Source organism: Pleurodeles waltl, chromosome 6, assembly GCF_031143425.1.
Source record: "Pleurodeles waltl isolate 20211129_DDA chromosome 6, aPleWal1.hap1.20221129, whole genome shotgun sequence".
In the NCBI taxonomy this organism is placed as follows: domain Eukaryota; kingdom Metazoa; phylum Chordata; class Amphibia; order Caudata; family Salamandridae; genus Pleurodeles; species Pleurodeles waltl.
In genome coordinates, this window is record NC_090445.1 from 641,185,671 (window position 1) to 641,210,287 (window position 24,617).

At 42.8% G+C, this 24,617-nt stretch overlaps 1 protein-coding gene across 1 annotated transcript in view; it reads right to left on the bottom strand.

Annotated features, from left to right (window-relative positions):
* Nucleotides 1-906: 906 nt before the first annotated feature.
* The window catches only part of STK38 (serine/threonine kinase 38), a 202,793-nt gene continuing 179,082 nt past the window's right edge, over nucleotides 907-24,617 (bottom strand). Inside the window, exon 13 of the mRNA XM_069238981.1 lies at nucleotides 907-2,062. Coding sequence (XP_069095082.1) covers nucleotides 1,932-2,062 — 131 coding nt within the window. The 3' untranslated portion in view covers nucleotides 907-1,931. The remainder of the gene's footprint in view (nucleotides 2,063-24,617) is intronic.

Sequence of the window (24,617 nt, forward strand, 5' to 3'; positions counted from 1 at the left end):
GACTTTTGACTAACAAACTTTTTAAGGTTTTCAGCAAAGCCATGAAGGGATAAGCTAAGTAACAATAGGCCTGAAAAGATCAGGTGATGCTTGCTTGTATGCCACTCACGGTCTGGCATGCCTTTTGCAGGTGGGACTAGAATCTACTCCACAAGCAGCATTATCACAACATCACAGCTATTGACTGGCATTTCACTGGTGGCCATCTGCAAAGCTGCAACATGGAGGAAAAATACTTTCCTTCTCCAAATGTGAGCTATGGAAATCTTGGAGGCTACTGCAGCAGTAGGTCCCTCTGCCTCATTGGCTGGAGTTTATTCATACAATGATGTTGATATACTGCACAAGGTGCAATGTTACATGAGTAATTGTGTAGACCGGGGTTACAATATATTTACTGAAAAATTCCAAACTTTCAACAGGGAACAAGTGTAGCATGTGAATCATTCATTGCTACAGGACCATGGATGTCTGATGAGGACACTTACCAATAAAACAAAAAAACATTTTTGTACTCACCCAATTGTAAATACATGCGATCTAATTATAGCAAAGACTGTGTTACTTGAGCATGGTTTGCTGAAAAGACACAGACTTCAATATCAGTCACATAATGCACCCGAGGGAATGGAAGGATGATCGTTTTCCTTGAAGCAAATAAAGGAAAGTTTTAAGGCAGCACCTAACAGTAAACTTCTGCCCCTCGACATTCCTTCCCATACTATAGAAGTTCTTCCGATCCTTTCACAGGCGAACATTTTCAAGCCACCTGAAATTCTGTTGGTTTCCAAACGAGTAAGTGTACATTCTTCAGGATGTAATCACTCCCCCCCCAATACTTTCTATTACTATTCCACCATTCTTAACCCGGTTTGTAGATCAATGGCAAAACATTAGTAAACATGCTCAGTTTGTAAAAACATATTTAATGTTCATTGTGTCATATGTCACATAAACTGACAAAAAGTGCTTCATGAATCAAGGCCATATAAACTGGACTTTTGTCTGTTACACTGAGCTGTGAAAATCAGTATCAACAAAAGAAGCTTAAGGCAATACAAACTCCACTCATTGCTGGCAGGACAATCTGGAAGCCTATTAATACCGCAAACTCTATTTATTGCTTTCATTCCTAAGTAGACTAGCTGGCGGCAACAGTACAGCAAGGTAGAACCTAAAATAGTAATCTGCCTCAACAGTTTATGGATTAAATTAATGCTAGTAGTGAATGTCAACAAAAAAGAAAAATATTTGTATAAAGTTGATGGTTACACAGATCTCCCACTGTGTTTGCTTCACACAGAGTAAACAAGTTGTGCTTTGATGATATACCACACCAGTTTAAAAGTAAGCCACAACAGAAAAAGTAAGGCATCAGTCAAGTTTAAAGTGCACCTAAAGGAATGAGATTAAAAAGAAAAAAGATTGGGAAGCCAAACAGCAGTCACCCTAAGGACATTAAGGTGATAATGATTCACATTCCCAGGCAGAAATCTGTGCAAAGAGGGCTCATAAATGAGGTTCTGGGCTGCTTTTAAATGCAGCTCTTGCATAACAAAGAAGACGATCTCTGTCCTGCATATGTTTCAATACTCTGTGTGCTCTGTGAAATGAGGCAGTGGAATTGTTTGTCTCGTAACTGCAGCGATGGATTGCGATACCATAATGAAGAGCTTCACCAAGAATCTTGGTCAAAGGGATCTAAACGCTGGAGAAAATCGATGAAGTTTCCCAGGAGACTTCACTTTGGGAGCAGAAGGATTGAATATGAGTGCTTCTAAAGGGTAATACTTGCCACAGAAAGCATTGCGATCCCTATATTAAGTAAATCAGTATAATTATTCGAAGGCCTCTGAAAGGAGTATCACAGTCATTGTGGGTCAAAGCCAAACGTTCCAAATTGCTCTGCAAAACCCGTACAGCAAATTCCATTACTTTCCAGATTTTATGTATGATGGAATAGTGCCACGAGCGGTTAAACCCTCAAAGCGCTTGTAGGTGTAATTGATGAAAACCCAGTCCTTGTTCTTGTAGTCAGATTCCTGGTGGTTGCTTGTAGCCACTAGTAGGGAACAGCAAATACAAAGGATTAATATTTAAAAATACTATGCAAAACAGGTTCAATTTTAATTTAAGACATCATCAGTTATAATAAATGGTGAAAAAGAACCTAAATTCTACAATGCTGTCGTTTAGCCTTTTATCGAGAAGTGCATTAAAAAAAAAAAGCACAAACAGATAGGGACTAGCTTCAGTGACTCCAAGCACTGGGCCACTCTAGCCCGTGTCACTCATGACTTTTTCACAGCACAAAAGAAAAATATTACAATGTACTGCTGAACTCAGGATTTGAAATTTGCACCTCTACGAGTCATTCCTATCTGAGATGGTCAAAAATGCAGATCATCCTCTGTTTTGTGATCAAGCACACATCTGAGAATATATAGTATTCTTGGTGTAGAATTTAAAACATCAAGTTAGATTTTTTTTTCTTCTAAATCTTTAAACTGAGACTTTAACTTTGCAGTCATAGTGAAGGATATTATAATAAATTCTCTTCCCAAATTGGGTAATGACCGTTCTGTTTTCAAAACATTTAAAGGCCTAGGACCTGACTATTTTATTCAGCGCCTCCATGCCAACTGGTGCACTTCTCAGCAGGACTCTCCAACATTACCTATTCTGTTCATTACCCCTACAATACACAACCTCTTCTGACAATTGCCTTCATACGGATATTAACTTGTCTGTTAATACATGTTTTATAAAATAAGTAGCAAAGGGACTTTTAGTCTTAGGGTCGGGGTTAGAGTAGGGTGGTCCATATTTTAAAACAATAATGAAATATATACAATAAATTAATTCAACTCAACTGATTTAAAGAAGAATATTTAAGAATGACAGGGTTAGGGTAAGGGTTACGGATAGCACTAAGGTAAAACAATTTCTTAGGGAAATCAGGTTATTTTAAAAATTTGACATAACTATTGCATTAAAAAACAAGCATTATCAATGCCACTACGTCTCGCCTACGGGAGAGCTATTGGCTTAGTCAATTTCTTTTAGCCATGTTGTACAGTAGTGCTGCTACTGAGCACCATGGCTTAAAGTTATGAAACCAAACACTTTGACGCAGCCAGCACTGACAGTGAACAGCAGTGATCAGTTTTCTTAGTGCAGGATTATTCTCTGCTTTCACAAAAACAAAAAGTTTAATTATCTTACGACCAAGCAGAAGTTTGCATATTGGCCCCACATGACGACAGAGCCAAAAAGGCCATGCAGAGCAGGAGGCGCTGCACCATTTGCTTTTTTGTAGCATCTTGAAATCCATTGGCATGACTTTTGTTTTTCTAACAGGGTGGGAGGGGGCAAATGAGAAGGGGGTGGAGTGTTAATATGGCAAGCCACAATGGGGGAAGGTGGAGAAAACCGGAGAAAACAACACAGGACAAGGTTGGGGGCGGAGGGGGTCAGGGTAAGCAGCCATGCGCAAGGGGGTAGGGGCGAAAGGGTGCAGACAGGAGGGAAGAAAAGTACCTCTGAAAGTGTCAAGCAGTGGAATGATACTGGGCAAGGGAAGCAGTACTTGGGCCATGCTTAAGGTTAGGGACAAACACACGGAGAGGAATTGAAGCGGTCATTCACTGACCATGGAGAAGCAATAAAATAAGATGGACTATGAAGCTAACCAATGGTAAGCAATGGACAGGCACTAAGCCCACTGTAAGTAAACAAAATATCTTGCAAGTGACAGTGCATGCACTGTCTCAGACGAGACAAAGTATTTTGTGTGGTGTGGAGGAGGAAAGCTGTCAAAGAGGCGAAGGTGCCCATCCAATATACTGTAAGGCATTAAAAAAAGACAGTGCCCTGAAAACATTAAGGGGCGCTAGGGTGAAGCCAGGATAGTGTTGAGGGTTCAGGGGTGGTAAAGGGAGTTGAGGGTGATTTGAGGGTTCAGGGGTGAGTACAGCTTAAGGGAGGTGAGAGTGACTTGAAAGTTCAGGGGTGGGTTGAAGTAAAGGGAGGTGATGTTGATTCCAGGGAATCAGGGAGGAAAGGGTGATTTTAGGGTTGTGTAAAGGGAGGTAAGGGTGATTTTAGGGCTTGTGGTTGTGGACAGATAAAGGGAGGTAAGAGTGAATGTAGAGTTCAGATGAGCAGAGGTAAAGGGAGGTAAGGATGAAGAAAGTAAGGGTGATTTTAGGGGTTAAGAGGGACAAAACTTTTGAAATCACAGAGTGTTTGATGATGAATAAAACATCCTCTAAATTCTAAACAAACATGGGCACAGCCAGTAGGGCTCACCTATGTGAGAGCTATTTGCTTTGCCAATGCCTTTTAGCCATGTTCTACAGCAATGTGGCTGCTGTTCAGCATGGCTAAAAGTTCGAAAGTTAGTGGTATGACGTAGGGTAGGGTAGCATAAAGTGGAGTAGCATACAGTAGGGTAGAGAGGTAGAGTGTCACTGAGTAGAGAGGCAAGGTATGGCTTAGAGAGTGGAGTAAAGTGGAGTACGATGGCGAGGAGACATGGCGTAGAAGACAGTAGCACACAGTAAAGCAGAGTGGAGTGGCATAGAGAAGGGTGGTGTGGAGTGGAGTACAGTGACCTAAAGATGTGTGGAATGGCACAGAGTAAACTGGTTTAGAATGCTATAGAGTAGAGTGGCATAGAGTGGAGCAGAGTGGAGTGGTGTAGAGTTCTATGAAATGGTGTGGCGTTGTCCAGAGTGGAGTAGATTAGAGTGTCATGGTGTAGTGTGAATCAGAGTGGTGTAAAGTGATGTAGAGTGGCGAAGAGTGAAATGGAGTGGCACAGATTAGAGTGATGCAGAATGGCGTAGACTGACAGAATGGAGGGACGCAGAGTGCAATGGCACAGAATGGAGTGGAATGGCACAGAATGGAGTGCATAGAGTGGAATGGCATACAGTAGAGTGGTGTGGTGTGGTGTAGTGACGTACAGTAGAGTAGCACTGAGTAGAGTATTGTGGAGTGGCGTACAGTGGCCTAGAGTAGAGTGGCGTACTCTTGCATAGAGTAGAGTGCATAATGTAGAGTAGATCAGAGTAGTGTGGAGTGGCATAGTGTGCCACAGAGTTGCATTCTGTAGAGTGGCATGGAACTTCACAGACTAGAGTAGAGTGGAATAGAACAGACTGGTATACAGGAGAGTGGCATTAATTGGGTTGGAATAGAGTGGAATGTCGTACAGTAGAGTGGAGTGGCATATAGAGGAGTATAGTAGAGTGGAATGGAGTAGAGTGGCATAGTGTAGAGTGGCATAGAGTAAAGTGGCATGGACTGTTGAAGAGAGGCATACAGTGGGTTGACATGGCGCTCCTCATCAAAGCAGTAGACCACACTTTCACTCTTATGAAGTGTGATCTAGGCTTAATCGTTAGGGCTCTATTGGTTTTCTGGGAATGGATATGGTTTTTATAATGATAAAGACAAAACTATCTTCGTGGGTGCGGACTGTTTTGAATAGGCTACTCTTGTGCACAGATCCAAAATTAACGAAAACCTCCTTGTCCTAATGCTCATATATCTCTGAGACTTTTTTACATTCAAAGTATATAACAATCTTTGTGCCTCGTGTGAAGGTTTCAGCAAACAGCTCAGAATATAGATAGCCAGACTGCAGGGCCGTACACTTGCAAGGGCTGAAACAGCCTTTATTAATATGCACTTGACAACACGCCTGGCTTTGCACATAAAGGGTTGCTTGTACAAAATATTTGTGTAGACTTTTAGACATTTCTAACATGACAAAGTACATCATTTGAGCTAAAAAGTAAAACTTGGCTGCCCTCAAAAAAAGAAAAATAGTGGCAAATGTCGACAAAAGAAAAATGTTGCTCTAATTACATTTAATGAACTCCGTGATACAAATTTTCTTCAGCAAAACACACCCTACACAAATGCATACTGAAAGGATTTTGAGACAAATATGAACTTGGTAGCACAATAATGTTTCAAACTGTAATTTCTGCCACAATAAAGTGTCTGTTTCGAGCTAGTCAGCAATTCCTCATTGAAGCTTGTAACATTATTATTTCAAAAAAGTAGTTTCCAAACTTCTTGCATTATCCCTCCTAAAGCATCCTCATCCTACATTATCCATATTTCTCTGTAATTTTCACAACTCATTTAAGTTAGCACTGTCCACTTTCACAGTCCCGTTCATTCTTCTTATGATCTCGCTTCCCTTTCTTCTCCCCCACAGTGCTCAGATTCGGCCTCGTGGATGTATAAACACTATATATATATACTACATGGCAATGATAGCACACCAAATCTACAACACCAACCCTGGAAGGGAGACAAAGACAGATGCCACAACAATGGGACAAAAATACAAAGGACTGGGACAATTACATTGGGAAATTGACTAGGGCCATCATGGATGGGAACACTTGGATACTGGCCCTACTGCACGGATACAGATACATACATATATATATATATATATATGTAACATAATGCTGCTGTGCTCTACTGCCCTGTGGTTCAACTGACCAGCAGGCGCCCAGCGGGCACTCAAGCAAGATGACCATACGGCACTGATCAGAACTCTGCTGTACATTCAGTGCCCTACCATTGTTGTAGCCAGAAAGCATCATCTTCATCTTGCTGTGACTGAAATGAGCAAATCCAAAAACAGATTATGTGACAGGTTTGTTAAAAGACATACACAGGTGTCCTCGTTAGGTGACAGTCCAGATGTATACGTCTTCAAGGAGGAATGTGAAGTGCGTCTGACGCCCATGATCTCCCCTTAGTTTGTTCGGAACATGGATCGTAACAAACTTTTTCTGGATGTCTAAAACATGGTTTGATATTTTACAGAGGCCATCATTGAACCCCACCTTCAAAAAGAAAATTGATCTTATGAAAACAGAGACAGCTCTTTCAATAAGCGTCAAGTCTTCCCACGCTATGAATATTTATGAAACTAGTAAGTGCCAAATAACACATTTTAAAGATCTTTCTCTCCTCACCTCCATGGATGTTTGTGATAGTTGAAATGCTGTTTGGGATAGCACTGTTAGGAAAAAATGTGACAAGATACAAACTGTATTTAAACATGGTTTCAGTTCTCCCCACGGCTATTTTGGGGGAGGGAGGGACAGGGAGACACGAAAATCAGTTTCTACAGTTTAGCTCACCATTGTTAAAAACATTTGATTGAACTATATGGATGACTATAGATGGGTCAAGATGTGCTTTTCAAATCTAAGCAATTGAATATCACTGAATAAACTACATAATGTCTGCTTACTTAAGACATTAGAGTTCATAAATAAATAAGAAAAAAATCATTGGTAAGCACTTGATTAATTCAAAGCAAATTCTTAAAGGTACGAGAACACTGTTTTGAACTTTAAAAGGTCCCATAACTTAAAGGACAATTTGTGTGCCAGTTATTTGGAATATACAAAAAATGAATAGAACAAACTGGCTGCCTTCATTGCCCATCATTCTTTTACACGAGGGATAGATAGCTGCACATGTAATTATGCAAGTACTTCTATCAAAATGTTTAACAATGGTGAGCCAAACAGTGAAAATTATTATTTTGGGGTTTCCTTAAACTGGCTAACTGCATTTGTGAACGATGAAACAAGTGTTGGGAGAGGGTAGAAAAGCGCTAAAGACAGGCGAGTGACAACTTGAACTGCAGACTTATGGAAAAGCCTTTCTGCACTCTGTACTACGTGTGCTCAAGGGCTATTATTACCATCTGTATTTTTATAATAAGTAAAAATGTATTTTACTACACTAAATCTAGATGTTCGACAAATACTGTTTTTTATTTATTTTTTATTTTTTTATTTTTAGAAACGCGTCAGTTAACAATTGTAAGAGGATTGCTTTGATCAACGGTCAGGAGAGGGCGCTCATATTACAACTTTAATCTTCTTAAAAGAAAAACTTGAAATGGGCTGAAAACTTGTGAGCGACCCGTGCCCTATTTGTTTACATGTTACAACGGTCTTTAATAGTGCTCTAATGAAGGTGCTAGAATTGCGAACGGTGAAAGGCGTTGTTCCATTTAACAATTAGTCTGATTTAATGGTGAACTGTGACTGGAAAATTTCTAAAGCATGCCGGAGATGACCGTTTATCTAGTTAATGTGTTACGCAGGCACTTACAGCTATTTAAATGACACAAAAATGCACTTATAATTTTAACGATTTGCTGCGCGATCCCGTGAGACCCTGAGGAAGATACAGTAAACGCCACCATAAGGATAGAACACTGTTGTTCCATGACGGCCCATATATGGCAACCTAATTATTCAGTGACTTTCTCCCATGGTCGGATTGGGGTCACAATTAGGCCCGGGTACTCCCCCAAAAAAGTGGCCCACGTTCCAGGCTCGTCCTTTCATTGATCGCCATTTGCTCAGGTCTCACTAGACCATTTTTTTTTTAGAGAAATATTGTTAAATTAAGCATTATAGAGCCTGCAAAGTTGGTAAAAACTAGAAGCACTGCAGTTTGGTCAGGCTGGCCAGGTGAAATAAAATGGCCACAACCAGATACCTGGGTAGGGCTCTCACTTAGTCCTATTTTTTTTATTTTTATTTTTTAACCAGAATGGGCAGTATTTAGGGGCCAGATCAACAAAAAAAATTCTTGTTACAAATGGCCAGGCCGTTTGCGACAAGAAAAAAGCATTTTGTGATGCACAGACCAAATTTTGCGATTCAGTAATCTATTTACATAATCGCAAAAAGGGTTTGCAAGTCTCAATTACGAAGGGACGATCCCTTCCTAATTGCAAGTCGCAGTGCGATGTATGATTGTTTTGTGATCATAAATGCAGTCACAAAATAACCTCAGTTAGCACCAATTTCAAATTGGTGCTAACCAATTCGCAAACCCTTCCCCTTTGTGAATGGCAGCAAAAATATTTTTTCAGAGCAGGCAGTGGTAGGGACCACTGCATGCTCTGAAAAAATGAAAATAAAATATTTATATATATATTTTTTTCAAATGCATCCCGTTTTCCTTCAAGGAAAACAGGCTGCATTTAAAAAAACAAAAACAAAAAAGAACCAACAAAACCCCACTGCTTTATTTAAAACCAATCACAGACATAGTGGTCTGCTGTCCCCAGCAGGCCACCATCCCTGTGAGTGGGGTCATTCACAATAGGGTCGCAAATTGCAACCTACCTCATGAATATTTATAAGGTAGGTAATTTGCGACCTCATTGGGAATTGTAAACAGTGTCACTGGCACTGTTGTAAATCAGGTTTTGCGACTCGCAATTTGCGAGACGCAAAACCTGATATTTCTACATGTGGTCCTTAATGTCTTAGCTGGTATGAAAATGAAGAAAATCACCCTAAGCTGGTATTTTTAGCTCTGGTCATTACATACTTTAAAAGCAAACGTAATGCGAAAGTACATTAAAATGTTTTCTTAAAGGTGAGTTAAACGTAGACAAAGGCAGAAGAGCCATTTTAAAAAGGAATGTGGGTGTTTTTATGTAACGGGTCCTCATTATTTATCATGGCTTGGGCTTTGCAGAGTCTGGCAATTTGTTTTTTGTTTGTGTAGTTTTATATAGGGTGAACACAGTGCAAAGGCAGTGGAGTGATTTAAATGAGCACTAGTTACACTGCACTAGTTCAAACTAATTTTTATTAACCTCTTAGCTGCTGGGCCTTCCCCCCCCAGTGCTGAGCCCTTTTTTGGCTATTTGGGGTGGTTCGCGCTTAGGCCTTCATAACTTTTTGTCCACATAAGCTATCCACGCCAAATTTGCGTCCTTTTTTCCAACATCCTAGGGATTCTAATGGTACCCAGAGTTTGTGGTTTACCCTGGAGGAGACCAAGAAATTAGCCAAAATACAGTGAAAATTTCTTTTTTTCCCAAAAAATGGGAAAAAAGGGCTGCCAAAAGGGCTTGTGTTTTTTTTCCCTGAAAATGCCATCAACAAAGGGTTTCTGGTGCTGAAATCACCATCTTCCCACCTTTCAGGAACGGGCAGACTTGAATCAGAAAACCACTTTTTTCAACACAAATTTGGCATTTTACTGGGACATACCCCATTTTTACTATTTTTGGTGCTTTTAGCCTCCTTCCAGTTAGTGACAGGAATGGGTGTGAAACCAATGCTGGATCCCGGAAAGCTAAACATTTCTGAAAACTAGACAACATTCTGAATTCAGCAAGGGGTCATTTGTGTAGATCCTACAAGGTTTTCCTACAGAAAATAACAGCTGAAATACAAAAAATATTGAAACTGAGCTGAAAACAACAGCCATTTTTCTTTATGTTTTACTCTGTAACTTTTTCATGCGATGTCAGATTCTTTAAAGCAATACACCGTTATGTCTGCTAGACTCTTCTGGTTGCGGGGATATAAAGGGCTTGTAGGTTCATCAAGAACCCTAGGTGCCCAGGGCCAATAAATGAGCTGCACCCTGCAGTTGGTTTTCATTCTATACTGGGTATACAGCAATTAATTTGCTGAAATATGAAGAGTGAAAAATATGTATCAAGAAAACCTTTGCATTTCCAAAATGGGCTCAAGATAAGGTTTTGAGGAGCAGTGGTTATTTGCACATCTCTGAATTCCAGGGTGCCCATACTAGCATGTGAAATGCAGGGCATTTCTCAAATAGACGTCTTTTTTACACACTCTCATATTTGGAAGGAAAAAATGTAGAGAAAGATAAGGGGCAATAACACTTGTTTTGCTATTCTATGTTCCCCGAAGTCTCCCGATAAAAATGATACCTCACTTGTGTGGGTAGGCCTAGCGCCCGCGACAGGAAATGCCCCAAAACACAACATGGACACATCCCATTTTTTTACAGAAAACAGAGGTGTTTTTTGCAAAGTGCCTACCTGTAGATTTTGGCCTCTAGCTCAGCCGCCACCTAGGGAAACCTACCAAACCTGTGAATTTTTTAAAACTAGAGACCTAGGGAAATCCAAGATGGGGTGACTTGTGGGGCTCTGACCAGGTTCTGTTACCCAGAATCCTTTGCAAACCTCAAAATGTGGCTAAAAAAAAACACGTTTTCCTCACATTTCGGTGACAGAAAGTTCTGGAATCTGAGAGGAGCCACAAATTTCCTTCCACCCAGCGTTCCCCCAAGTCTCCCGATAAAAATGATACCTCACTTGTGTGGGTAGGCCTAGCGCCCGCGACAGGAAATGCCCCAAAACACAACGTGGACACATCAAATTTTTTCATAGAAAACAGTGCCTACCTGTGGATTGTGGCCTCTAGCTCAGCCGGCACCTGGGGAAACCTAGAAACCAGCGCATTTTTGAAAACTAGAAACCCAGGGGAATCCAAGATGGGGTGACTTGTGGGGCTCTGATCAGGTTCTGTTCCCCAGAATCATTTGCAAACATAAAAATGTGGCCAAAAAAACACTTTTTCCTCTCATTTCGGTGACAGAAAGTTCTGGAATCTGAGAGGAGCCACAAATTTCCTTCCACCCAGCATTCCCCCAAGTCTCCCGATACAAATGGTACCTCAATTACGTGGGTAGGCCTGGTGCCCGCGACAGGAATAGATCACACAACGGTCAATGGTGGTTCTTACATGAGGCAGCTGTTGACCCTCTGTGGACTCCCCCGAATGTCTAGTTTCCAGAAATGTTTGGGTTTAGTGTGTTTCTCTATATGGCCGCCGAACCCAGGACCAAAAACACAGGTGCCTGTCTTACAAAACCAGTTTGTTTTGCAATAGATAATTTTGATGTCTCCACAATACGATTTGGGCGGTGGAATTTGGGGCTGAACTAAATTGGGGAGCTCCCAAGAGAGCACTCTCTCTCTCTCTCTCTCTGCTTGCCGCTGCATTCACCTGCTCTCTGGGTTGGGCTAACCCACTATTACCCAGTTGCACAGACTGCTTGCGAAGGGACAGCAGGACTGTCCTCATCACCTCCCTCATAATGTACTGGAAGAGGAGTTATTGAATGGGGCTCCTCCGACTGAAAAATCACTCCCAGAGTCTGCGCCATTGTCCTATCCCTCAGATGCTGTCTCAGTATCTGATGTCTCAGTCTCTGATCCTATGTCAGAGCAGTCCTCTATAACCCGAGTGCCGGCAGCAGTAATCCATCAAGATGCCATCTCTGCTATTGGCTAAACTGTTGCTCTAAAACACTAGCCTATGTAGACAGTCACAAAATCGATGGTGTGTGTGAGATACGTGCAACAGTAGAGGCCACCTTACCTGCGCTTCTTCCCTCAATCAGCACATTCTTTCAAGACACTCAAAAAACACCTTGTCACATACCATTTGTCACAGTCTTTAGCACCTCCTGCGCCCAGTCCAACAATCATTATTGGTGCTCCCACTCCCTCCTCCTCGGATTTCCCTCATTACCACCCAGCAAAAGTGCCCTTGATCTCTCCATAGCCGCCCGCAAATACATTTCATTTGTATTATAGCGCAGGTAATGGCTGACTTTACTAATGTACTCAGCTATTGACATAAAATACAGATTTGCTCTTTGCAGTAGGCATATAAACCTTCTGCGCTTCTTTATGGCACTAAAACTGCCACTAGACAAATGTCTGATCCTTTCGTAGCAGAAACATAATCACAATACTTACTTGACGTTTTTTTAGGGAAACCACACACATATTGACAAAAGTGATGTACCCAGGGGGCACCTACCTTTTTTAAAAAATATGCCCACGGGGGGGGCCGGCCCGTTTTCCAAGGGGGCCGACCCCCCCAAGTGAAATCCCTGGCGTCTAGTGGTGTTTCCTGGCCCCCGATCGCAGCTGTGCTGCGATCGAGAGCCATGAAACACTTTCAGAAGGCCTCGTAAGAAAGGGGAGATTCTCCCCTTTCTTATGAGGCCTTCCTGAAACTGTTTCCTGGAAGGCCTTGTAAGAAAGAGGAGAGTCTCCCCTTTTTTACGAGGCGTTCTCGAACGTGGGGAAGGCCGTTTTCCCCATCGGAGTAGGAAGCGGCCGCAAGGCTGCTTCCTGCTCCGATGGGGAAATCAACTTTGTTACATCAGAGCGCCTCGCGACGCGCTGACGTCACAAAGGGGCGGGGAGAGACACGGAAGTGCTTCCGTGTCTCCCTGGGGCAAAAACAAAATAAAAAAAATACTCGGGTGCATAACCCCCTCCCTGGTGTCGGCCACTGGTCGTGACCCGCACCAGGGAGCCAGTGGCCGACGCCCGCATTGAAGGGGTTAAGGTGTAGTGAAATTAATTGATTTGCCCAAAATAAAAGGATGCTGGGACTCGCTGCTGGGAAGGTGTCACAGTGAGGCCTTTGCAAACGCACCCCCCCCCTTCCAGGGCCTAAAGACACTGGGGCCGAAGTGACAACACCTTGCCCCTGCGAGCCCTCTGCATACTCCCTCCTGCCCTGCTCTCCACGGACTGAATGTGATGGCCCGGCGGGGAGGCATCAGAAGAAAAACTGTTACAGGGATGGATCAGACAAAAAAAAAAGGGGGGTTTGGAGGGGTGGCTACGAGGTGAGCATGGCCCATTCTTCTCACCTGGCCCCCAGCCTGGCTTGGGTGGAGGGATGACGTGGGCAAAATAAATATAAATTACAGTGGCCTAGCAGGGAGCCTGTAAGGCTATGTGGGCCGGTTAACAGAGGCCCTAATAAAACTAGCCCACATGTGACCCTGAGGCACCGGCCCATTGCCCAGTTCCTGACTGGCCACCTTCCCAATCCAACCCTGCCTTTTCCTCACAGCTCGATTTGAGGTTGAGAGAAGGAGATATCCTAGAGAACCAGCTTTTAATTGGCATCACCGTGTCAGGGCCTGTATTGATGAGGTCATATGGATACTATTGTCTTGCACAACTAATCCTCTAGCCATTGTTGTACGGGTTATACAACCAATCTGGTTTCTGGTATCCTGAGAGAGCCCTCTTCAGACCGAGACGTACAACTGTCTATAGATAACTGCACTTCTCCTGAATGGATGGCAATCTTTTCTTTGAGTTGAGCTCCATTATTAAGTATTGGATACACTGAGTAGAAGAGGGAAATGATCTGTCTTCATTGGTCTGAAGACATTATTCCTGCAGAAGCCCCATCATTATTTTGAAGTTCTGAAGTATTTCTTGGCAACAGCCATCTCTGAGGAGCCGGTCAATGAGGCAGCGATAAACAAATATTCATCTGCGTAGAAAGAAAGACACAAGCATGGCCACGCATTTCACGCAGGAACTGGGGGCTGCCTTCAGTCGATAGACAAGTGTTCTTTCTATTTAGGTAGTCAAATTCTTCCAATCCTGAATGTTGGAAGGTTGTTTATTGGTAGGTACCTACAACTAGTAATAACACCACAGTCACAAATAAGGTCCAATCAAGCCTTAAATAAATTAATCCATGATCAACCCTGGGTAGCTTTACTGATGAGCAGTCAAGGCTTAACTTTGGAGACAGGTGTGTAAACCATTTCATTTAATCGAAACAGTAAATAAGACACAACACACAATAAAAATCCAACCCCAAGGTATAAAAGTAGAGAATATATATATCTTTAAAATAACACCAAAATGACAAAAATGCAATGTAAGGAAACAGAGATATATATAAATTAATATTATATTAAATGCAAAAATGTGCTTTCTAGCTTCTAAAAGTGAAAAGCACCACCCTCTGCTATCTAGACACGTTGGATCGGAACAAAGTCAAAGTTTCAGGCAGACTGCGTTGGAGAGCAGGTCGGCTACAATGAGAGGTAGGGCCCGGTCAAGCTTTTAACTTCTCACTTTTATGGATCTTTTACTATCAATGTCGAGCGAGCAGGTCCTCTGATCCCGACTTCAGTTCGAAGACACCGGCCTGCTGCAGCGAGATGCCTCGTGACTCATGGAGGTCTCTGACTTCGGTGTCAACATCAAAGAGCTCTGGAGCTTACAGCGGTCAGGCTGAGTCATGGTTTGACATTGCTGGCTTGACTCTTGTCGCCAAATCTAGTGTGCTTGTGGAACTTTTTCACAAAAGTTCCCTGAAAGTTTCTTGCCTGAAAGCTGGTCTTCTCCTTGTTGATGTTGCAGATAGCTCTTGCAGCACTTTTCTACCTGCTGCTGATCAGGGAATCCACTCCTGTATCCTTTAAGCCAAGGAAAGTAATTTTGTTGTGAAGCCTTGTGAGTGCAGCAGGTGCAGTCCCTATGAGTGCAGTCTAATGGTCCAGCAGGGAAGTCCTTCTCCAGATGTTTCAAGGCAGGTATCAGAGGTGCTCTGCAGCTCTCCCATATTTATTCCTCATTCTGGGCTTGCAAGGAGGGGTGCACCCCCAAATAATGGGGTTCAAGTTGCCACCCTCTGTGATGACCACTTCCTGGGAAGTATGGCATACTTCTGTCCTAGAATGCACATCTCCACAAAAATCAAAACTGCGAAAATCTCTCTCTCCTGGGAGTTCAGGTCTGGCTCACCCAACCCACAGATGTAGCTAACGCTTCCCTACACTTCACTTTCAGACCCTCACCGAATCTAATTAGAGAGGTTCCAATCTGGCTGGAGGTGCAGGAAGTGGGGGTTGGCCTGGTTCCTGTACTATCGTACTTGTCCATTTGAAGGCCAGTTTCACTACCCAGCCCACTTCCTGTCCTGGCATCTGCAGTTCTCCACCTACCAGATGTCTCTATTGTTTCAGCCTGAGGCCTCTTCACACCTGATCAGGGAGTAGCTTGGCTCAGGCTGTCAAAGGCTGGCCAATCAGAAGATGCTGCTACAGGGCGGTTTTATATAACTTCAGGAAAGCAAGTTCTAAAACTACTTTCCTGCCAAAGCTATAATTAATCCAACCTTGGCAAGTTGCTGGCTTTTTTGTAACTATAACTTTGATACTTTGAATTGCTGTTTTAGCTTTTTTCCTGTCAAAAGTTAGACTTTATTACAGTGTAAGCTTTTATAACAAGCACCCTACCCTCGGGCTCCTAGGGCAGATATTAGGGGTGACATATGATATAGAAAAGTCATTTTAAACTTTGGAAGTACTTTTAATTCCAAAGTCGAATTTGGAAATAGTTATATTTTAAAACCAGCCTACAAGGCAGGTGTGGCTTTAAAATGACAGCAGATGACACAGCAATGCACACTTGAATGCATTAAATCCACTGGGGTCCTTAAACCTACATGCCCTACCATATACTAGGGACTTACAGGTCGACCGCCTGAACCACTTGTTATTACATCAATTAACATATAACTTTTAAACATAGCACTAGCCCTGGGCACAATAGGAGTCAGTAGCCACCAGTATCAGACAAGAAAATGGGGGTGATCAGGGCAAAAATGTTGACTTCCCCCACACTGAACTACATAATCCACCTGTGATTTGTGCTGACTGGGATCTGAAAGACTAATTACAACGTCCCGATCTACCCATCTGCTTTCATCCTTGAGATCTAATACAGAACAGAATGTTTTTTCATGATCAATTTACATGGTCTACGTCCCTGCCAACTTTTCAACTATGAAGAAATAACTTCAATTGCACCTTAGTTTTCATCTTTTGTACACATTTGCTAGGTACAAAGGTGAGAAACTAGAGAAGAAGGACCAGTTGTTTTCTGTTACACATGCCGGGGTTAAATTGTGGTAAAAGCAGTGCTTAATTTGAGCCGGTGGCTTTCGGTGCGGAGCACCAGCACTTATTTTTGAGGGCCGGCACTTAGTTTTCTGCATCAGGCATTTACTGTGAGCAAAACACACATATGAGAAAGGTAGAAAAAGAGAAAAACAAAAAAGCGTCCCAAAGGAATAAGGTAGAAAGCTGCAAGAGTGAGCTGAAGGGGCAGGGAGTGGTTATAAATGGATTAAAGAGGCCCAAGATGGCTCGCACATTTAAATGTTTGGGCACGTTTGTAGTTACAAACTAGGCACTCGGTAAAAGATCCAGGCGGTGCACCTCATGGAAAGTTCATGGCAGTGCTTCCAAAAGGTTATTTTGACAGTGTTTCTTCCTACACCAAAAATATTGTCCGTAAACATGCCCTACTTCAACCGTTCACAAATCTTCTGTCTCCTATTTTCCCATTAACTGAAAATCAGGCGCTAGGCTGTGCACAGAGCTATCATGATGCACCCCTTGTTGCCACTACTCTGCATTATCCCTCTTTAGGCACCATTTCATATACTCAATCAATTAACTGATTGAGAAGGGCAAAATAAGGATGTTCAGAACCGGTCATACAAGACCAAGAACCAGAAGAACAATAAGCTGGTCTGATGTTTTTTGGAGGCTCTTTTAAATGCAGACGTGTACAAGAAGAAATGCCTTCAATACTGAGATTCGTTTTTGCCTTGTTGGAAAACATCACGTAAGGCAACCAGGCCAGGGTTTTCAACCGGACAAATGCAGGAACCAAATCTACAGACTGAGTAGAGTGTACCCCAATTCCAATGAGAGTTGGTATCTGGTGTCAAATATAGGGGTATGCAAAGTTTTTATTTTTTATTTTTACAGTAAAGTGTTTGCCTTTATTGAAATGTACTTTTTAACTAAGGCCCTTGCAGTTTCTCTCTGCCTGGCAATATCCTTTCCACTTCCTAACAAGATTATTTTAACATTAAATAAAGCCAGCAAAGCTGGAAATTGTATGTACAATTCTCTGCAAATGTACCTTTTTGAGAACCTCCGTGAGCAAAATGGCGAAATACATGCAGATTTTTTCTGAGCAAGTCTGCCCTTTACACATATTTTCGACACACACTGGAATTACACAGGTAAGGAACCTAATCTTCTGTAAAACAGATTTCATTAAGAACCATTCTGTTAGTATTGCATAAAGATACGGAAATCACAATTTTTGCTTGGATGCAGGAAAGCGAGAAACCTGGTTAACTTCATAGAATTTTGCAAAGACCTCCATGAAGAGTGCACACAAATCCTTTGCAAATGTCTACCCCAATAAGGCTCTCTGGAAAATAGTGATGGGTCACATCTCTAATGTGGTACTCCTTCCATTGGCTTTTCAGTTGATATCCTTTGGAGGATAATCAAGAGAACACTGCTTGTTGTGATGATTCTGGTCTTCTAGCTGCTTCTCACGAGGTCCCTCCTAAAGTCGTTGAGGAAACACATCTGCTCAACAGGTCTTTTTAAGAGGCTAGATTCTTTGTGCCTTTCTTTCAGTCTTCACTTCTAGAAGGCTAAATATTTTCTCAGGGATTTCTCGGATTACTGTCTTTACCACATCAGATGCTGACAGTTGTGTGGTGAATATTAGAGTACACTCTCACCAGATACAGATTTTAGAAGTGCACGGGCGATTTGCCTTATTCTGCATGAAGGCAATGTGTAGTGGTTCACCGGGATATATTATTGCTGTTTTGATTGCATTGTTTAGGTTTTGCCAAGCAAAATGTAACAATTTAGCGTGTGACTGACGTTTAGAGCTCTGTATTTGAAGGTAATCTGTAGCCACCTCATTGAGAAATATTGTTACTGCTCGGGAAACACTGGCAACGCTTTGGCAAGCACAATGTAGCAACTCAGTAATTAACGTTTGAGGATTGTGGTTTCCCAAGAATGGGAAACGGGAAGGCTTGGATGATTCTGCTTCATACAAGCTATTCAATGCGATTGATTATGATGAGCCGACTTCGAGGCATCATGATTAGAAAAACCTCAGCATATAAAAGATATACACGGCTTTGAGGTATGTTTTGATTATTTAGCTATTGTGTCACTCAGACATTTTTGTATGGCTCTGAGTAATTAGCTTTTCTCTACATTTTACTCTATAGGTGTTGTGCCAAACAGCATGTTTTATCCTGAGGAGACCAACTAGCATTAGGGTGTAGCTTCAAACATCAACACTGGAATAGGGATTGTCTAGTATGTATATGATTCAATACAGACATCAGAATTTGTACTGAACTGTGCATCTTCGTAGATTAGTGGACATCACTAGTGCATATATTGATCATATTATATTGTTCAATCACCGCATCTAGGAACACTGCACTGTCTGCACCAATGTAATTTACAAAACACAGATTTGGAGAATAAATACAAGAAGTCATTGTTGGCACTGTGAAAGATTTTATTGCATTATTATATTGTAGCTTGATGATGACACATGAATGATGCACATGGAACCTTTGTGTTTATTCAAGAATAGACCAAAACAGTGCCTTCCAGAAGAGGTGGCTAGCCTGCGGATGATGCAGGTGTATGGAACAAGGTATTTTTAACACTATGTGGACCACCATGGTCCGTTCATGGGCTGAGATGCCCACATATCAATTCAGATAGGTAAAGGTGTGTGGTGTTGACCAAGTGGCTGTCTTACAAAGGTTCACTAGTGGAATGTTACCTAGGAAGGATATGGTTGCTCCTTTCTTACATGTAGAGTGTACCCTGGGTGGAACAGGAAGTTCTTTATGGGCATAGGTTTTGATCAATTTAAATATCTGCCTAGCTATGCCTACCCTGGAAACTGGAAGCCTTCTGTGAAGATCTACAAAGGTAACAAGATCTGATCAAATTTACAGAATGGCTTCGTCCTGGCAAAGGAATGCATAAGGGCTTGTGACATCTAATGTGTGAAACACTCTTTTGGCAAGTCCTGTTACAGGAAGGAAACTAGGAACTCTACAGCTTGGTAATGTGGAAGGGTCACACCATCACGGGGAGGAACAGAGGATTAGTTATAAGAACAATGCTATTCTTAATGACCTGTATGAAGGGTTACTGTAGAGTGAGCACTTACAGTTCAGTAATGGGACTGGGATTGAAAATGGCCACCAGGAAGGTGACCTTTAGGAAGATGAACCAAAGAGGGCCTTGATGTTGAAGTTTAAAGGATGGTGCCATGTGCCTCTTGAGGACTCACTGGAGCAGGAGGCACTCTAGGGAGAAGAATCCTTGAGAACGTCTACAAGGCCTTAACTGGAACTCTAAAGAGGGATGAGTGGTCCCTATTCTGCATGTGAGCTGTGACTCCAGCTACGTGTAAAGAGAATGGAGATGTAGACAAGGCCTTCTTTTTGCAAATGCAAACGATAACCAATAATTTGGTGGACACTGGGCTTTAGAGGGTCCAGGGTCTTGGAAATATAATGGTGAACAAACCTTTTCCATTGTACAGGGTAACAGGCCTGTGGGGCTTCCTTTAAAATGGACATACATTTGTGGGGGAAAATGAGTTGCCTGACTTCGAGGATCTCAGGTGCCAAATCGCAAGGTTGAGCTGTCTGGGATCTGACCCTGACTTGACCTTCCTGTGTGTAGCAAGGTCTGGACTGAGCACACTTCTCATGATGGCTGACTGACATCTCTCATGGACAGTGAGCTATCAGGGTTGTCTTGCCCAGGTTGGAGTCACCAGAAGGAGCAAGACCGATGTTTGCTTTAACTTCCTGACCATGTACAGAAGCAGTGGGAAAATAACAGGCAACTCATCCATTTTGCATTGAGCATGGGCTGTGGGTGTAGGCACCTGGAGGTACAGTTTGGGCATTTTGCGTTATCTAGGCTGGCGAACTGGGGTGACCTAATGTTGGAAGCACCTGTGTAGGACTTTCCCATTCTATAGACTTGTTGATGCTTTCTGCTGAGCAGGTCTGCAAAGTCGACCACCACTCCTGTAATATTTTCCACAATGACAAAAATGTATTGGCATCCACCTTTGCCTAGAAAATTTGTTAACACTTCTGGAGTTGTGGTAACCTCATAAAGAAGTACTTTGAATTAGTAGTGTTCTCCACTTACCAAAAAGATGAAAGTACTGTAAATCAGCAGGGTGGATGGGTATGTGGAGCAGGTGTCCTTGAGGCTGAGAGTGGCCATGTAATCGCCTTGTTGAAGGAGGGAAATGACATCCTGCAGAGTTATGATGTGAAAGTGTTCTGATAAAACCTACCAGTTTAGAGGCCTTAGGCCGAATATTGGCCTTAGAAAGCCATCCTTTTTTGGAGATGAGAAAGTAGAGATTAGATACTGCCCTCTTGATGTGGCGACGGCATCCTCTCTACAGCACACTTTTGTAGGAGGGTGTGCAACACTTCTTCCTGAAGGAGGGAGAGGTGTTCCTTGCTGAGATCATGCGTACATGGTGGGATGCTGGAAGGGGTGTGTGTGTGTAGTTAAATGCAATAGCTATGTTGGGCTACCACTTGAACGTACTAGTTGTGTGTGGTTGTCCTCAAATGAGAGAAAAAATTGCATATCCTCAACCCGACAGGTAACATGTGACCAGGTCTGAGGTGGGGCAAGTCAGTGTCTGGAAGTGCTTTTTGCTGGAGCTGCCTTTGCCCTTACACCTGCTGTTAACCCAGGTGCAAGCCTTCACTAGCCGCTTGCTGGTGGAAAGACTGCTGCCAACTGTGCTAGGAATGTGACGGCTGAACTCTTATTTTTTATAATTTTTTCTGCATTTCTTCAACCTGTAGCTCTGTTGTAGGGGAGATGTTGCTGGACCTTGGGCTTGAATCTAGAGATATGAAGCTAGGCGTGGTGCCTTAAAATAATGCTGGCATTAAGGCTCCCAGAGACTGTCAGCGGCATCCAATGCACACCAAATGCTGGTGTTAAAGATAACCTTGCTTAGAACACTATTTCCTACCCTTGATTTCTGTACTACTCTGGGAGATGCTTAAGGAGTTCCAGGATCTCCTCCCATTGAAATTTGTAATAACTGGAGAGATGTGCCACAGAATTGGCAATTCGCTAATGTGTTGCTGCTTCAACTGCTGCATCAGTCTTTTTGCTCTCCTTATTCAGAGAAGTAGCATAGTCAATAGCCTGGACAAAGGTGCATTTGTGTGAGGTGTGGAACACAGATTCCAGTGGAACCAGGCCCTTGAGGTACGCAGTTTCACTACAGCAGGTCTGAACTTCTTTTGAACCATTTAGAACACTAACCTAACTTTAATGGGCTGCCTGAAGTTGCCAGGACCAGATTTTAACATGCCCTTCAACATGGGTAAGAATTGGACAGTGCACTCCGATTTGGACAGTGTCTCCACAAGGAAGTTGTCTTCCTTTTAGTTGACATACATCTCCACCTTTTGGACTGCTGCAGCCCTTTAAACTTCCTTATGGTTGGCCGTGGTGTCATCCGGGGGTGAGGCCTTTACAGAATAGTGGTCTTAGTTAGGATTACCTGGAGGTCTACATTATAGACATCCAAGGGATCATTAGTGAGGCCTGGACCCGAGGCTTAAACGGGGCACATGGACTGCCTGGGTCTGAATAGGAGAGAGGCGACCCCCTCATAACTTTTGTGGAGGCAGAGGGAGTGGTATGCATGAGTGTGGAAGAAGGGGAGGTAGTGGAGATAGAGGTGTGGTTTGCTGAAGAGAAAGAAGACTGGTCCTTCCACTTTTTAGTGCTGGCTCTGGAGAGAGAGCATTGCAGGAATGTTCACCCTCAAAGGACAGCCTCAGCTGTGAAGTAGAGGTTCTAGAGGAGCTGGTGGAGGTGGTTTTGCATAGATCTTGCCCATAACAGGTTGGATGAGCAGGCTTTTTTGCCTGACATTAAGCTCCTGCTGCAGCTTTTCTTGGATCAGAGCCTTGAGGTTCCTCTATCTGAGCACCAACTGGGCTTTGAGGTAGTCTTCGGCTTCAGCGTGAACAAAGGCTTTGGTAACAAAAGTTTTATGCACAGGTGCAGATAAGAGTGCTCACTGCTCACTTTGGGTGGGGCCAATGGTGTTCGGTGCCCTTGGAGCAGCTCAGGATTGGCAGTAGAAACCCTTAGGTAGTCTCTTGCTTGCCTCTGCTAGGGTCGCACCCTGACGGTAGAGAGCCAGTGGCTTGGCCTCTGTTTGTACCTGTGCTCAGGGATCAACGCCCACTACTGCAGCAGCACTGCTATATCGTGGCATGGGCTTTCTTTTGGGGTACTGGCTTGGTGGCATCAGCATACTCACAATCGTCAGGCATGGACTTGGTTTGAGGGCTTCTATTCAGCATCAGCTTGACGTCCTTCAGTTCCTCGTAGCCAGGCTCTGTCGAAGAGACAGTCTCGTGACTGGGTTTTGGATGTGCAACTGGGAGACCAGACAGGCCGGCGTCTTTCTGTTCTTCGGCGCAGAGGGGATCTCCTACCCTGAAGATGTCCAGGGTCTTCAAGGAGCTCTGTTGGTACATCGTCCAGTGTGCCCAGCACCATTCACTAAGGTACCAAAGTCCCTTCTTGGATTTGAAGATGTGGCACAACACAGGAAGCACTGCCATGGTCGGTGGGACAGGTTGCACAATAATTCAACATGGAGTCAATGCCCATTTTTAATGGAAACCTAAAGGAGGAGTTACATCACAGCTTAATGCACACCAAAAGGAGTCACATTACAGCTTACAGCTCGAGAGACAAAACAACTTTCAAACAGCTGAGCCAAACACTAGATGGCAGGAAAATCCTGAGCATGTGTATCTACACCCACACATGCAGAGGAAGAAGCTTACTTTCATGGTTACAGTCAAGCAAATCAGAAGGCACTTTTGAGTGATATCAAAGTTTCTTTAATTTCCATTTACTTGCCTACATCCTGGATCAGAGCAAGCTCTTTCTGGGCCTATAGCGTGGCGATGAAGAAGTAGATGGGAAGGAACAGGTACTAGATAAACACAGATAAAATGTCACTGGTGATAGCAGAAGCAAGGAAATGTGGGCCACCACTATTTAGCAACCATTGATGGGCAACCTATAAATCTTGTATCATGTGTTCGAAACCCAGATTTCAGGATTGACAAGGACTGGTTTGATAACTCAGATCAATAAGTTTACCATGAAGCTTTTTTCAGCTGACAATGAGTTAAAAAAGTAATTGAGTTTGTGTGCGCACAATTCAGCACCACCACCACCATTTGGCATGACCCAACAAATGAGTGAATACTGAAACTGCAGTTGGTACAAAAAGTAGCTGTTGACCTCTGGATTCAGGCTCTTGCCTGTACAGGCTCTAAGTGGAACAGAATATCCAGTTCAAAGTGCTCCATGTGGTTCATCAACCCTACTTTAATCCAATACCATAATTTATGCTCACTTGATGTTAAACGTTATACCTCAGGTAGATAGTTTTTTCTGCTGCTGCTGTATGTTCAGCTCTTCAAGGAAAAGAGGTGGACACGTTTTTCTGTATTTTTCACCACTCTGTGGAACTCCCTGCCTGTAAACGTTTTTAGCTATTACTACACACTTGAACATCAGTACTTTATGACAACTTGGCAATTTTCTCACCTACATATTACCAAACGTTCTTCCATTTCAAAAATCCCCAAAAGTACAAGTGTGTTGGATTTTCTGTAATGATATTGCAATGCATAACCTAACTAACAAAGCTAACAAGAAAGTTACTTATGTAGTGCACGCATCTCAGCATACTCATTTAGCTTAGTTCAATAAAACGGTATTCATACACATGTTTTTTTCAATGTGAAGGGCCTGGAAAAATCAATCTCAAACAGTTAGGTTGTGCCACAAGGCACATGGTCCTAACTGTGGAGCAGGATACAACAAGGACTCATGCTATTTTCAACTGACAATGAGTTAAAAAGCCACTGACTTTGTGCTCTCACAATTCGACAACAGCAAAACCATTTATCATGACTCAACAAATGAGCGAATGTTGAAATGGCAGTTGGTACAAAAAGTAGCTGTTGACCTCT